Here is a 14701-nt window from a genome sequence, read left to right on the forward strand (position 1 = left end):
AGGAGGGGGTGGAGAGAGGGAGGAGGACCTAGTACCCATAGCCTAAGGAGAAAACAGGAGCAGCCTAGTGACTCATCAATTAAACAACTAGCTGCTTTCAAAAGTGCTCCCTCCCTCCCAGCACAGGGCTTCAGGTGGAATGTATTGTCTGGCTGGGCTTGCCTCCTCCCCCAAGTAAAAGAGCTCCATGAACCAGAGCAGCTCCCAGCAGCAGCTGTGTCCATGCTGCTGTGTTATGGGTTAATCATTTAATCGATACAATTAGAGAAGGCTAAACAAATATTTTTAAAACTATATGTACATCCCTACTTAGAAGCCCTTCCTGATTGCACTGATGGAGAAACTAATAATACAGGGATATCCTCTGGATCAGTGCTAAAAGCAAATGAAACATACCTTGCCAGTGGGTCTTTCAAATATTTCCTGACAGCAGAAGAGTGGTGACTTTTCCACCAATAAGTATGGATGGGGTTACTTCAGCAAGCAAAAGCTCTTCCCCCCCTTCTCCTTGTCCCAATTCTATTATTTTGCACCCAAGTCCCAGGCTTTATTTTTCATGCCTATTTTGGTATAATTCTTCTCATCTAGTAAGTCCCAGTTCCCCTCATGGCTTTGTCTGACTTACTCCACCTCTCCCCACGCCTCATAGTTTCCATCTTTTTCCTCCCTATATTGTTCATTCACTCAGTCTCTCCCTGTACAGTTTTGGTCTTCAGTCTTTGCACAAGGAGACTGTTTCCTCTGCCACAGCTCTTTGTCTGATCTATCTTCTCTGTTCTACCCCCCACCCTCAACTGTTTCCTAGCTCGACTTTTCTCTGATCTCAATATTTTTCCCACGGCCAATCAGCTCCCAATTCTATACTGTCTTTCCCAATCTTAGTCAGTTTCTCTTCCTGACCCTTCCAGTTTCTCCACATTCCTTGCCTAGTCTATTCCTTTATCTTTCCTTGGCTGTATTTAAAATAGGCAGCCTTAAGCATATGTTGCAGATGGTTTTAAGTTTATAATATGACCAAATTTGGAGATGGCAAAGGACACTCTTTGCCAAATGCAAGGTCCGTATTCCAAGGTGTATGAACAATATAGCACTTCAATTTTTTTTAAACAGAGACAAATCATATTAATACATTTCCCCTAGTCTTTTTCTCAAAAATGAAGTGTTAACTGAAATTAAAGAAGTCTACTCAAGGCAGATATTTAACATCAAAAACAATCCAGATGGTTACAGTTTGGTATTGCAAGCAACTGTGCTAGAGCCTTAAAATGGGAATCGTCTGGCCACTTTAATAGGCAGGGAAAGACTGATTAATCTTTCTACTATGGATTTTGTTGCTTAGTATGTTACAGGTGTGGAGTTTATATTTATTTTAGAAATATCTACCTAAATGAGAAATGTATGCCTAGCAAGTGACACACTAGGCATTTATTAATTGAATGGATAAAAGAGCTACAATAACTTAAAACCTTCCTCCTTTCATGAAAACACTTCCATATTGGAATTCTCTGTAGACTTCTCTTTGATAGTTCTTCCTACCACATACTGACATTATTGATTTCCCTCTCTCAATGCTGTATTCCAGTCACTGTAGTTAGATGCTTCAGGATTTATGCTAACAATAGTCCATAAATTTGCCAGTAAATGTTATATAATAATATGGTATATTAGTTCCAGTAATAAAAAAATCTACAAAACATTCCCAATTTAAGAGTTCTCTACAAAATTTACAGCTGCTTAAAAATACCATTCATTCAGCTGCAGCAATTATTTCCTATTTGGGGGCAGAATTGTTAATGGTAGCTTTACTTACCCTGGACTTGAGGGAACCTTCCCAATTTTCATCCACACACTTCGAGAACAGCCCCTGCATATAGCTGCAATGTAAAAAATTGTCATTTGTTTATATCTTAAATATCTTAAAGTAGCTTAAAATTAGTTTTAATTATCTACTGAATTCATTATCTTTGTGAAAAGCATTCAATGTTACATTGATGGCGATTAGAAATGAATAATTAAAGGCACTTACACAGGAGCCACAGAATCCATGCCTTGTCTTATTTTCATTCAGAACAGCTGACTCACCTCAAAGATAGCAACATTCCCTTGTGGCACTTCACATATGCCTCCCCCCCGCCAAGAAACGTGACAAGAATTAAGTTCAAAACAGCTAGCAATATTTTCAAAGTCTAAAGTCAGTGAGAAATGCTGCCTGTTCAATCTTGCTTGAAAATCAAGAATGCAACATATTATGGTTCCTATACACTGGGCTTACGGACCTAATTTTAGCAAGCTACTTTCCAATCATCTTGGCCTGTTTTCTGTGTGACAATAGAACTAGTTGTCAGTGGGCTGTTCAGCCTGTCTAGTTAAATTTGGACAGTTAGAATTGGAAAAAAGATTTAAATTTAAATAAAAAATAATCTTCCTTTCAAAACAAACTTGTAAAATGGAAACAGATATTGAATTATATTGTTTAAATCAGTCAACTAAATCCATTATCTGTGCCTGACCTTACTGGCTGAAAAAACTGTTTGCAGAAGACTACTCCTTTTAACCCATTACCTTAATCACACATTTAAAACGGGATAGGAGAATTCTAGCTGCACTGGTGCCTTGTGGGCCAACTTATTTGGACCCTTTTAGCCCCCCATCCTCAAAGTACCTTTTGCCCTGCCCAATCTGCTGTTTTGTTTTCTGCTCTCAGCCCTGTGTTTTCAGCCATGGTTATGGTCTAGACATACGAATGGAAACGTGGAATGGTCTTCTGCTTTATTAACTCTGCAGTATGGTAAAGTTCCTGTTCGTTTTAGAATGGGAACACAATGACTCCTACTTTTCAGATGTTATTAAAATATTGTTTGATATAAAAATACATGACTGGTCTGAGCCACTACATGCAACCAATAATGAGCTCTAGTGTGTTCAAAAGGTGGCAGTCGTAGCTCAAATTAGGAAAAACCCTAATTAAATCAAACAAAAGTCTGAAATTAGTTACTGAGAAACCAGAAATATTTTGTTGTGCATTGTATTTCAAGTTAACAAGCACAAAGAAGCCTATAGTACTAAACAAAAGTTGCAAGACTTCAGTGAAATATTTTGCGAGCCAGGTACTTTGAGTAGATGTGACATCTTTTATTAGACCAACTGAGTAGTTGGAAAAAAGGTTCTTGGCAAGCTTTCGAGCACAGTCACCCTTCTTCAGGCATAGGGAGTCTCTGCTGTTCTGAGACTCCACGAAATGAAAGACGCTACAAGTGTGGCAGGATGTCAGTGAAAATGTAAATGGATACAATAAGAAAGAATGTAAATAGGTAGACTTTTGTCTTTCTTATTGCTCTGCAATATTTCATAAGATTGGAGGGTCACACCTCCCTGCCTCCATTCTGGTGCCCCAGAGCAAAAACTGTGTTGGGTATGACTCTGGGGGTAGGCATTTGAGTAGCAACCCAGGAAGGGGTGGAGCTCAACATGTGACACTTGCCAGAAAGGTTGACTACCACTGTCCTAGAGTGTCTCAGGACTTAGGGCAGTGGGGCATGCCCTGAAACTTACAGCACGGAAATAGAAGACCAATAAGGACACAGTAACACAGACAGCATTGTCTTATGGTTACAACCAGCTTAGGTTAGCTCCAGCCTGGGCATCAATCACTTTGGTTACTTGTTCAGTAAAGCTAATATCAATAGTTCAAGAATATAGAAAAATAACATTTAATAGAAATGCATATCTATTCTATACTGTATAAAATAGTATTTTAATTAATGCATCTTTTGCTCTTGGATACGGAGTCTCAACTGTGTTTTTTTCAATATTGTAATTATACATTTTATTGGGTTTTTTTAAACTTCTGTTTTCACAATGCAGCTAAGAGTCAGCAAACTAAAGATTCTATTGTAACCTGTGGATTCTTAACAAAACTGTTTTCAGATATCTGAAGTATAACCTCTTTGGGCTCAAAGTCAAGCTGAGGGCTCTATTTTTCTTTCTCCCACATAAGCAGTAATAAATGTCTGCAGACCAAAATGTGCCCCGCCACATTATACTTGTGCAACCTAATAGTTTAAGTGGGCATGTCTACACATCTGCTGGACTCTGCAGTCCCAGTGCCGCATGGGTCATTTCCAATGATACTGTGCAGTAGCATTAGCGTCATGGTTTGTGCCTGCCGATGCTACATCACCATAGTGACGAGCTATGTTGCTGTAGCTCGTAGCTACAATATAGCATCTCATATAGACATGCCCCATAAGTCCAAATTCATTATACCATAGCAAACTCGCTTAAGGTTCCGAGTTACAAAATACATCATTCTGCCTGCTAACCAAATGGAAACTAAAGCATGGCAGTGAAAAAGGACTGACTGCCCTTCCTTCCACGTGTCTCTTCCTCCAAAGATGTTTCTAGATGTAGAGCTGCTTGGTAAGGCTCGGAGGAAGATACTACCATATTTTTTGACAACTGGTTGCCTGAATATGAATGTTCACTTTGTTTTATTCAGTTAAATAGTAATCCTTATCACGCTTTAATATTTATTAACTTTTCCAAGTTAGCAATAACTAGTCATAGAAGCATTACAGTGGTTGCAAAATAAGGCAATGATGTATGCTTCATAAATACTACAATGATGGTTTAGGGATATATTTTATCTTGTATTCTGAACTTGTAAAATTTAGGTCAAACTTAACATTTACCAATAATTTTGTGGATGAATGGCCCTTTGATGTACACTACTAGCATTTACAGGGATACAGTGATATCTTGTCTGGCCTGCATTAATCAGCAGTCATCATTTTCCACAGGAAACTGAATTAAAATTGTTAGAATAAGGCTGTCTTATCTATTCAGTGCAGGTTTTTGGAAACTTGCTTTGATAAAAATACTTCTGACCATACTTAAATTTTCAGTTGAATCTAGGAAAGTATTTTAAAATTAAAATTAATATTTGGCTCACTGCTGAAGCCCACTATTTTTTAAAAAGCAGCATTTGAGAGTAATAGTGTTATCTGTCTGCTTAGCTTCAGTTTTTAAATCATATAGCAAGGGTGATTTAAGTTAAATAAGTGCACCAATTAATTATTGTATAAAAAGAGTGAAGACAATGTTATTCAGAAAAGTAAAGTTACAAACTCTGACCTTAATGTTCAGTGTTCTCAATAGCTATATTCATTACTGTTTGCTTTACAAGTCAATGCAAATACTGGCCATGAAACACAGTGCGTTACTTGAAGCAAATTATTTTGTTCTGCCTGGTATATCAATAACAGCTCTGGATTCAGATACTAGTAGGCATATTCTTTGATGCAGGAGGCAAAATAGAGTGTAGAGGGCTTTGCTCTGGTTAGACTGGTTCAACATTACTGACAGTAATAAACTTGTTTTTACCTCTAACAAACAAGTTTGGGATTCTTAAGAAGATGTGCAGTAACAAGGCATTTTTCTCTAAGTCCACTTCAAATTGCAAATCACAACTGGAATATAGTTAAAAAGTAACATAGGATGCTTGCACATGTTAAAAAACAAACAAACAAAAAATGCGCTTTACTGGAAAAGCAGCACATTATTTCCACCCAGCTCTGCAGCATCTGTATAGATCAGGCACTTCAGTAGGGTTTTTTGGTGCTTTTTAAGCTAAAGCTGATTCAATCAGCTATTAGATAAAAGTACCAAAAAACCCCCACTAAAGTGCCGGATCTATACAGATGTTGGGCGAGCCAGGTCCAACTAAGGTGCTACCTCTTCTGGGCATGCGCAGGGCCTGGTTTGGGAATGCACAGAGTTTAAAGTGCTGGGTTTTTTCCCCCCAATGTCTGCAAGCAGCCGTAATGTACAAATAAAAGTACATCGTGAACATTTTAAAAAGCTGGTCATTATAAACAACACAGTATAATGTACTTCTGTGTGAATAAAGGGGAATTCTTTGCAATAGTCTCTCTGCAGGAATTCACAAAATAATTAAGTATTTTACTCATTATCCCAATGTATATAGCCAATAACTGATTGCACCTAGGTTTATATATAAAGGAAATAGCTACGTTATTTTATATTCTGAAGTTATAATTCTCCCATACTTAAAGTCCATCTGTGTTGTTACAAAAAGTTCAGATTCATACTGAGACAAACAGCTGCTCTGTGTCATTTCTCACTAGAAACCTAGACAGAAATAAAATCAACTACATTTATAACCCTAGACAACAGTGTCTTTTGCAAGATACATAGGTTCCTTTGCATCATTAAAAAAAATATAATGCTACACTTGTTAACATTCACTGCCACTGCCAGCATGTCACAACCAAAATGGAATAATTAAATTTTTGAAACTTGATGAAAAAAATTTACTAAGTTTAAGCATTATTTAAAAGTAGCAGAAGAGAATGACACACACCATTCAGTATTGTAGCAGATGCATACAAATCTAATTTGACTCAGTTCATTACACAATACTTAACTTGTAAGTTGGCTCATTTAAAATAATGCTTTGCTTGTTTAGTCTTCATGAAAGTCACGTTCATATGATAGTGCATTAAGGACTTTCTAAAACCATTAGTGATTTGGAGAGATGGAATAAATTGCTATTACAGTTTCTAGTCTGATTCATATATACGCCACAAAAAAATTAAAAACTATTTAAACATTCACATAGAATTCCCTCCTCCTGCAGTTTCTTAGGATTACTGCAACACTAAAAACTGCAGATCTTCCTCTGACTTTACAGAGCTTCAATTCAAGCTTAAAAAAAGACTTAGGAGGGCAATTTTAACACTAGAGTAAAATAATTCATAGTTTGATATTTGGTGTAGAAGGTCCTTTACACCATCCTTTAAATATACAGGGGGAAAAAACAGTTCCATTAATGGAGGCAGGCAGGATTACAAAACAGGTAACAACAGCAAATGTTACCATATTCACCTGAATCCAAGATGACTTTAAATGTAAGATGATTCTCCAAAAATTAAGAGTCTATATATAGAAAATCCATAACAAATGTACAGTCTTCCATGTATAGAATCTAATTGTAAGAGGGCCATCTTAAATTTATCCCCTTCCCTCCCACCTACACTGTGGAGGGGAAACAGATTCCTACCCTCTGGCCCCTTGCCTGCCCCCACAGCCACCTGCCCCCACCCCAGTGCCTATCTCCCTGATGCCTATCCCTCCACCCCACCACTGCTTAGCTTCTAACCAGCGCTGACCAGGGGTACAGAGCACGTAGGGCATCTATACACATGCTCCAAGGTTGGGGGAGGGGAGGAGGGAAAGTGCTTTAATTAGAGTGGCTCTCTGAGAGCCGCTTTAATTAAAGCGCCCTCAGCGTTGCGTGTCTTCAGCACCCCATGCTTCAAAATGGCGGTGCGCGTGCTTTAACTAAAGCTTGTTTGATGACCTTTAGTTAAAGCACCCCTGTTGCCATTCTGAAACACGGGGACCCTGAATACACGGGACATGGAGGCTGCTGGAGCATGCTAACTAGAACGCTTCAGCAGACTCACAACAGACTTGACTGATTGAGTGTGCTCCAACGCATGCTAATTAGCATGTGTCGGAGCAGAGCTCCATCACATGTATAGGTACCCATAGTTGTTCTGGCCCTGGTCTGGCCTGGCACCAGTGGTAACAGCAGCTCTGGCTCCAGCCCCAGACTAGGGCAGGCAGTGGCTATGGCTATGTCCTTAGGCTCAGGTTGGGCCCGTAGCCATAGCAGGTCCCATGCCACTGCATGGTCTCTCCTGCTCTTCCCCCTCACACCATAGAGTCTGCCCTGTGCTTCCCCCTCTGAACACCCCCTCCCCTGTGCTCCCGTAGGGCTCCTCAAACACACAGGCTCCCCACACTCCCCGCTCCCTTCCCACAGTCTCCCCTGCATAAGCCACCCTAGCTCTGGCCCAGGGCAAGCAGCCTCTCCAGTTGCACAGCCGTAGTCACTGCCTGCTTCAGGCTGGTACTGGAATCCAAGACAATCCTCTCTCCATGTTGAATGGCGAGGACAGAACTGCATCTTGGATTTGAATAAATATAGTCTAAATGTCATCCTGTCTGAAGTCGAAGAAAGTCAAAACACTTCAGCAAATTTTCTGAGGGGGAACTAAAGTGTTATCCCTTCAATTTAAATTGCCAACACTAGGTCACATATAAATAGTTCCAATAGATAAGATACAATTACCCAAGCTGAAAACTAACTAGAACGGTTTACATCTCAGATACGAAACTCCTATACAATCTTTAGTAAATACAGCCAAACATTTCAGCTTTGTCTCATCTGAAGGATGGCACATCCACTAGCAGAGATCACTCCCTTGATCATAGTGCTTTAAATTAATGCTGACTCAGCATTCCACACTGCCAGCTAGAGAATCATCAACCTCACTTTTTACAGCACCTGTTGTTTCCTGGAAGCTGTTCTTTCAGATTATCAACAGGGAACGATCCTACTTAGATTATGGAACAGTACTGTGAGATAGCTTGAATTTATAAGCAGATAGAAACACTTATAACAGGGTGTTTTTAAAACCTATGCTAAAATGGACTGAGATACAGACATTTAATTTGTAAGCTGATGGCAGACACTCTTTGCCACCTCAGCACTCTCTTTGACATGCTAGACTTAAGAATTCTCTGACACTGTGTACATTTTCTCTGTCCCATACTGAGCAGCTGAGGAGAGAATGATCTGCCTATCCAGTTTCCTGCTGGATCAGGCCAGGGCAACAATTCTGAAGAGCTGAAGGAACTGGCTTGCAGGAGCCAGCTCTAACAACATCCTCCACCTCTTCGGGTTTCTGGTCCAGGCATCTGTCTCCTTTGAGTTTGGATACTTTACCTTACAACAGAATTTGGACCAACTTGCACTGCATTAGCCAATCAAGGGGCATGCTGCAAGGTGGAAGAAAGACTGTTAGTCCTAAATGTGTGACCCCACAAAGGGCTGGGAAGAGGGTCTCAGCCTCTGGTGATAATGGTAGCTTGATACTGATGAATGTTTCATGACCAGTCCTTGGTGGGGCCATATACTTTTACACTTTGACCTTTTATTGTTAACACTTTTATAAAAACAAAGTTTTAAAAGCCTAAAAATCCACAAGTAAACAAGACATTCTTCAATACATCTACGGGATGTATTAGTCAAAACATCTACGGGAGTGATGGTCTTCAACGGAAGGGGTAGTAAAAACCGGTGTCAAAATGTACTTAATATAACTGGCCACGGTACTAAGCCAAGTAAAGAAGAACAAGCATCCATCTTTCTTCATGCTGCAGTATCCTTAAATTAAGACCCTGTTGCTGTATAACTAAACACCACTAAAAGCACCAGAGAATATATGCAAAAATCTAGAACTCTTGGTTCCAAAATGATACCTTTTTATTAGACCAAGTGAGAAACTGGAAGAAAAAAACTTTTTCTGCAAGGTACTGGGCTCATGCGCCTTTCTTTTTTCACTCAGGAAAAGTTCAAGAAGGTAAAACGTACGAAAAACATGTAGGAAATAAACTTCATTTTTGCACAGAGGAAGCAGAAGGTGGAAAACTGTCCCTCTGGGTCCATGAGTTGTGAGCTTGAGAATATGGCACGTTTTTAAATATGGCACCAGAGAATCAAGATGAGTCCGTCCCACTGTAACCATTTGCTACTGCCTCTGGCATGAGGACAAGCAGAGAACTAGAGAGCTATATAGCCGACAATAATCCTTATTTTATTATAGTACTTTAATTAGTGAAATAGGAAAAAAAAACTCCTTAAAAATGAATTCAGGTCACTCAAAAAGAAACAGAATTAGTCTAAAAAATTAAATATATTTCCCAATCATTCCACACTCAATTACTCTATTTTAGATTCTGTAGTCAATGCAGATAAAACAGTCAAAACAGTAAGACCGCTGTTCAAGTTCTTTCCCCTTGCACTTCCCTGTTTCCCCTATTATCCATAATAGCATATTTAGAAAATGAATAGCTGTAGGAAGCTGGGATTTTAAAGGCTAGGTCAAAATTGATTGTCTTCTATTAACAGTAACGCTTCTTGACATCTTTATTAGCATAGTTTACATTAAGTATTTATTTTACTTCCAAGAAGTTCTAATACTTTATCATTCCAGTTAGACATTTGCAGCTGTGGCTAAACTTCCTTATGAAAGAGAACATATACAATGCTTCTAAGAAGCATGAAGTATCCAAGTAGCTACTTTTCTCCTGAACCAAAATGCCTGAAAGACCAAGTACCACTTTCTGGGAAGAACATAAAGCTACATGCACGAAAGATCTTGTAGCGGACCAAAAATAGCCCTTGAACACATGCAGGGTTACATTTTTTCTTATCCATAAAAGGGGACATTTTTCTAGGGGTGCACTGATATGGATTCTTTTGGCCGATACTGATGGCTGATTATTAACCAGTCATATTAGCCAATACCAATCCGATAGCCAATAAGCAGCCCCCCAGCTTGGAAAGCAACATCCAGCTAGTAAGTCCAGGGGGAGGGCATGTGCCTGGGAAAGTGGCAGGCACTGCCCAGGCAGGATGGGGCAGGGCGTGGGATGAAGCTGTGGGCATAGCTCATTGAGGGGGCACAGGGGGCGGCTACCCACCACTGCACACACCCTGGGGGAGGAATGGAGGGCAAGTGTCCCCTGGATTTGTATATGGGGTGAGGGCCAGTTGCCTACTGCAGGCTCAGGGCCAGAGGCTGTGCCAGCCTCTTCCTGTCAGCGGGCTGGGCTGGGGCTGCGCATGGGGTGTGGCGATGGTGCTGGGATGGGGGGGCTACAGGGTGGGCTACAACCACCCTAAAATTCCTTGCAGCCCCCTCTCTGAGCGCAGTCCTGGCCCAGCCCCCTGACTGGGAAGAGGCTAGTGAAGGCCCTGGTCCTGAACCTGCCATCACCCCGTGCACAAATCCATGGGGCACATACCCTTCATGCCTTACCTGGGGCTGTGCACAGAGGCAGGGAACCAACCCCCTCCTGCCCCATGTGCCCCCCAGATAAGCTGCCTGCAGTTCTGTCTTGCACCTGCCCCACTCACTGTGGGGGCCTCAATCTGCACCCCCACATGTCCCTTCCCTCCCCCACGTCCCTCCCCTCCGCAAACTTACTGGCTGGATGCTGGTCCCCATACTGCCAGGCTACACTCCTGGCCACGTACATGCTGTGGCTGCACATATGCACGTGGCATTTATTGGTGACATTATCAGGTATACCAGCCAAAAGAAAGCGGATTGCTGATATTGTCAATTTTTCCTTTTATCGGTGCCTATCTGATATGGACCGATATATCAGTGTACCTCTACTTTTTTCAAAGCAAGTCAACCTGAATTCTGGCAGTAACTTGTTAATTACATTGCACATAATTATTCTGTACAGGTTAGTCTTCACTACTGGGCCCATTTCTGATCTTGCTTACAACCCAAGCCTCTTTTCTGGGAACTTCTACCAATCCACCCACAAAAACTCCATTCAAGTGTTGCTTTCAACCAGGGTTACCTGGTATGACTGCATGTGTGGGCTAGAACTCATGCTCCACTTCTACTTTGGCTAGCAAGCCATCCATTTTGCAGTGATAACACAGGCTGAATCACTTGAGCATTAAGAGCACTCACAGACATGGAAAAAAAAACAACCAGTCTAAGCTGCAGCTGCATTGATTGAACTAATAAACAAGTGAACAGAAGTTCACTTTTGATTCCAGAAATGCAGCCACGTGCCTGCAGTGGCCCAGGGTAGAAGCTGGGGGTCACTAGAATACACCTCCCTGCTCAGCTGGAGCAAATGGTTTGGGTCAAGGCTAGCCCACCCACCCTGCAAGGTGGGTTTGTGGAGGTGCTGCAAAGCATTTTAGGATGCTGGGGACTGAGAGTTAACTTGAATCTGGAGGGGATCTGGGACAGAAGTTCAATAAACTGATTTCACCTAAATACACATTCATCTGAGTTTATCTTAAACTAGTTTTGGCCATTTTAAAAGTGGTTTATGTGCACTGAACTTCTGTTGTGTTACAGATCTGAATTGGTTTCCAATACTTATACCGGTTTATATGTACTTTCTGTCCCTAGCCCTTATGAAGAAGATATAATTTCCTGTATTTTGAGAACTTGATTTCTATCCAGACAGTTACTTACTTTGTTATGCAACAAGACCTTACACCAGTGTTTCTCAACCAGATGTAAATACTTACAGGATTCACAAGAAACTCAGAGACTTCAAACAGGAATTCATAGTGTCAGAAATATTCTGGCCCATTGTGGTCTTTCTGAATTCTTTGCAACATAAGATTTTCTCTATTATTTTTCTTCAGTCAAGTAACAAGTGAAAGCTAAGAGATGCATTTTCTGAAGACTGCCTTAAGTCTAAACAGGTTGAGAACCTACACAACATGCAGAGATGATACGTTCCATGAACATTCTCAGAGTAAACCTGCTGATTTGTAATACATGCTACAATGTCTCAAAGTGTGACAAAGAACTTCTTCTTTCAAGCTTATGCAGAATTTGGCCAAGGTTCCAAATGGCATAATCTAACCATACTGAAAAATAGTTGATTAACCGTGCACATTAAAAATAGTTCAAACTCAGTTGAAAAAAAATACTGATCATTTTAAAATTGAAGCACCATAGACTGCATCACACGTTTAATTCAAAGAGGAATAAAATTGAATCTACATGTAAAACAATTATTTTATACTATAATTTTAGATTTGCTTACAATTAATTGCATATGCTTATTTGTTTGTCTCTGAAATGATCATCTGGTATAAGTGAATCTGGAGATACTCAGAGAGCAGCTATTTTCAACTCTAGCAAAATATGGACAATTTCTTCTGCTACTACAATTTCACGCACAGTTAGCTTCACCTCCATTTCATCCTTCCATGTTTTACACACCAGCAGTGCTCTTTATCTGACAGACTCAGGCTTAAAACTTGCAGCTGTCTAAAGCAATACTATTTAAGTTAACTTCTGAATTAACCTGAGATGGGATACAGAAATTCGTTAAGAATGGGAAAATAGCTAAAGGTATATATTTTTTGGTTTGTTGATATTTTAAAAAAATACTAAGTATTTAAAGCAATTAATTGGACTGACACCAAAGAATTTTAGAGTAATAAAAGCACTGTTTAATACATGAACATCTTGCTGCTATTTTCAGCAAATTAAATGCATAAGATACTATTTTGACCCTAATTATCAGACCAAGATTAATGAACACCTCCCAGGGATGTGTCAGAGCCAGATTTTGTAAACACTTCTTATTGTGATATGTTTCATTTGCACCACTCAGCAGAGTAAGTGTTTTTAGGATGGGGCTCAGATTTGACCAATAATTTGTGAAAGCTCATGGTGATGCACCGAATCTGTGTCATTAATTCATTTGTGAAGGATTCCCACACACTGTAGTTGTACTTTTCCATATTTAAGCTTGATTCTTATTTAGCAGCAACTCAGCTGGTAAAAGGGTTCTTTCCTTTATGTATTTCTAATTTTCATCTCACCCTCTCAGCATATATTTGGAGGATTTTACTGGACAATCCAAAGGTCTGATTCTGCAGATCCTTATTTATATAAACAGAAGTCTACAGAATTACGGCCTCTTTTTAATTTTGTTATAGCATTAATTTATTCCCTTACATATTTCAGTGAATCATACACAGCAGTACCATTAAACTTGCTATTTTATCAACATGAGAAAGTGACCTTTCCTGGCAGGAAGGGTTGAATTTAAGGGGTTTTTAAGTCTGAAAAGGTATAGCATATGTACTCAGGAACAGAGAAGTACGTAACACACTTAAGGTTTACAAATATTTCAGTCTCCTCCACTACCATCAAGCAGCTTTCCTCCTTTCACTCCAACAGTTGAAGCTTAAAGCCTGCCCTGCTTCTTGGAATTAGATTTAAATATTTTTCAAATGAAACTGAAGTTAAACAACTTTCATCCTTAGAAGTCATTTTCTATACTGTGTTCTGGTAATATCAAAATTTCTAAGGCAGGAGGAGGTACATGGACTTTTGAGGGGACAAGGCAAGAGAAACCCATAGGAGGAAAAGTTAAGTATTGATATTCTGTCAGACACATTGGCTGCTTACAGAAGTAATGCCCCCCCGCCTGAAAAAATGGTGCTTTACTTTAAACTCTGTGTGCTCCCATGCTGAGCCCAGTGCATGCCCAGAAGAGGCACCATATTAGTTGGACTTGGTTTACCCAACATCTCTATAATTGGGTGCTTTAGTGGCACTTTTATCTAATAGCTGATTCAATCAGCTGATTCAATCAACTATTAGAGAAAAGTGCCAAAAAGCCCCACTGAAATGCCCGATCTATACAGACGCTGAAGAACTGGGTCTAACTAATGCACTAATTCATCCAGTTAAGCATGTATTTTTGTTCCCCATGTCTGTCAGCAGCCATTATGTAAAAGGATGTATGACCCTAGCACAAATATAGTTTAACTAAAAATGTTTTTATATAGCATAAAACAATAATGGTTGGAAGTATGGAAATATTAGGCAAGTTAATAGAAATAAAGAATTAGTTGGACTGTGTGCCCGCCTCCGTTCGACCAGGCACTCTCGGGCTGCCCTAGCCTGGGTGGCCGCTCTCCTTGGCCACGAGTTTGCGAGAGAGCCCCGGGAGGTGCCTTGGGTGGTGGTGGGAGGCCCCCTAATCTCGTCTGCCACGACTTTGAGTGTAACTTCAGTGGTGGGGGTCTCCGTTCGATGCC

The 14701-nt window shown here is 40.2% G+C and overlaps 1 protein-coding gene across 1 annotated transcript in view; it reads right to left on the bottom strand.

Annotated features, from left to right (window-relative positions):
• SELENOF (selenoprotein F) overlaps positions 1-14701 on the bottom strand; it is a 55027-nt gene that overhangs the window by 21853 nt on the left and 18473 nt on the right. The window contains exon 3 of the mRNA XM_006037639.3: positions 1811-1874. Coding sequence (XP_006037701.2) covers positions 1811-1874 — 64 coding nt within the window. The remainder of the gene's footprint in view (positions 1-1810; positions 1875-14701) is intronic.

Source organism: Alligator sinensis, unplaced genomic scaffold (assembly GCF_000455745.1).
Source record: "Alligator sinensis unplaced genomic scaffold, ASM45574v1 scaffold925_1, whole genome shotgun sequence".
Taxonomy (NCBI): domain Eukaryota; kingdom Metazoa; phylum Chordata; order Crocodylia; family Alligatoridae; genus Alligator; species Alligator sinensis.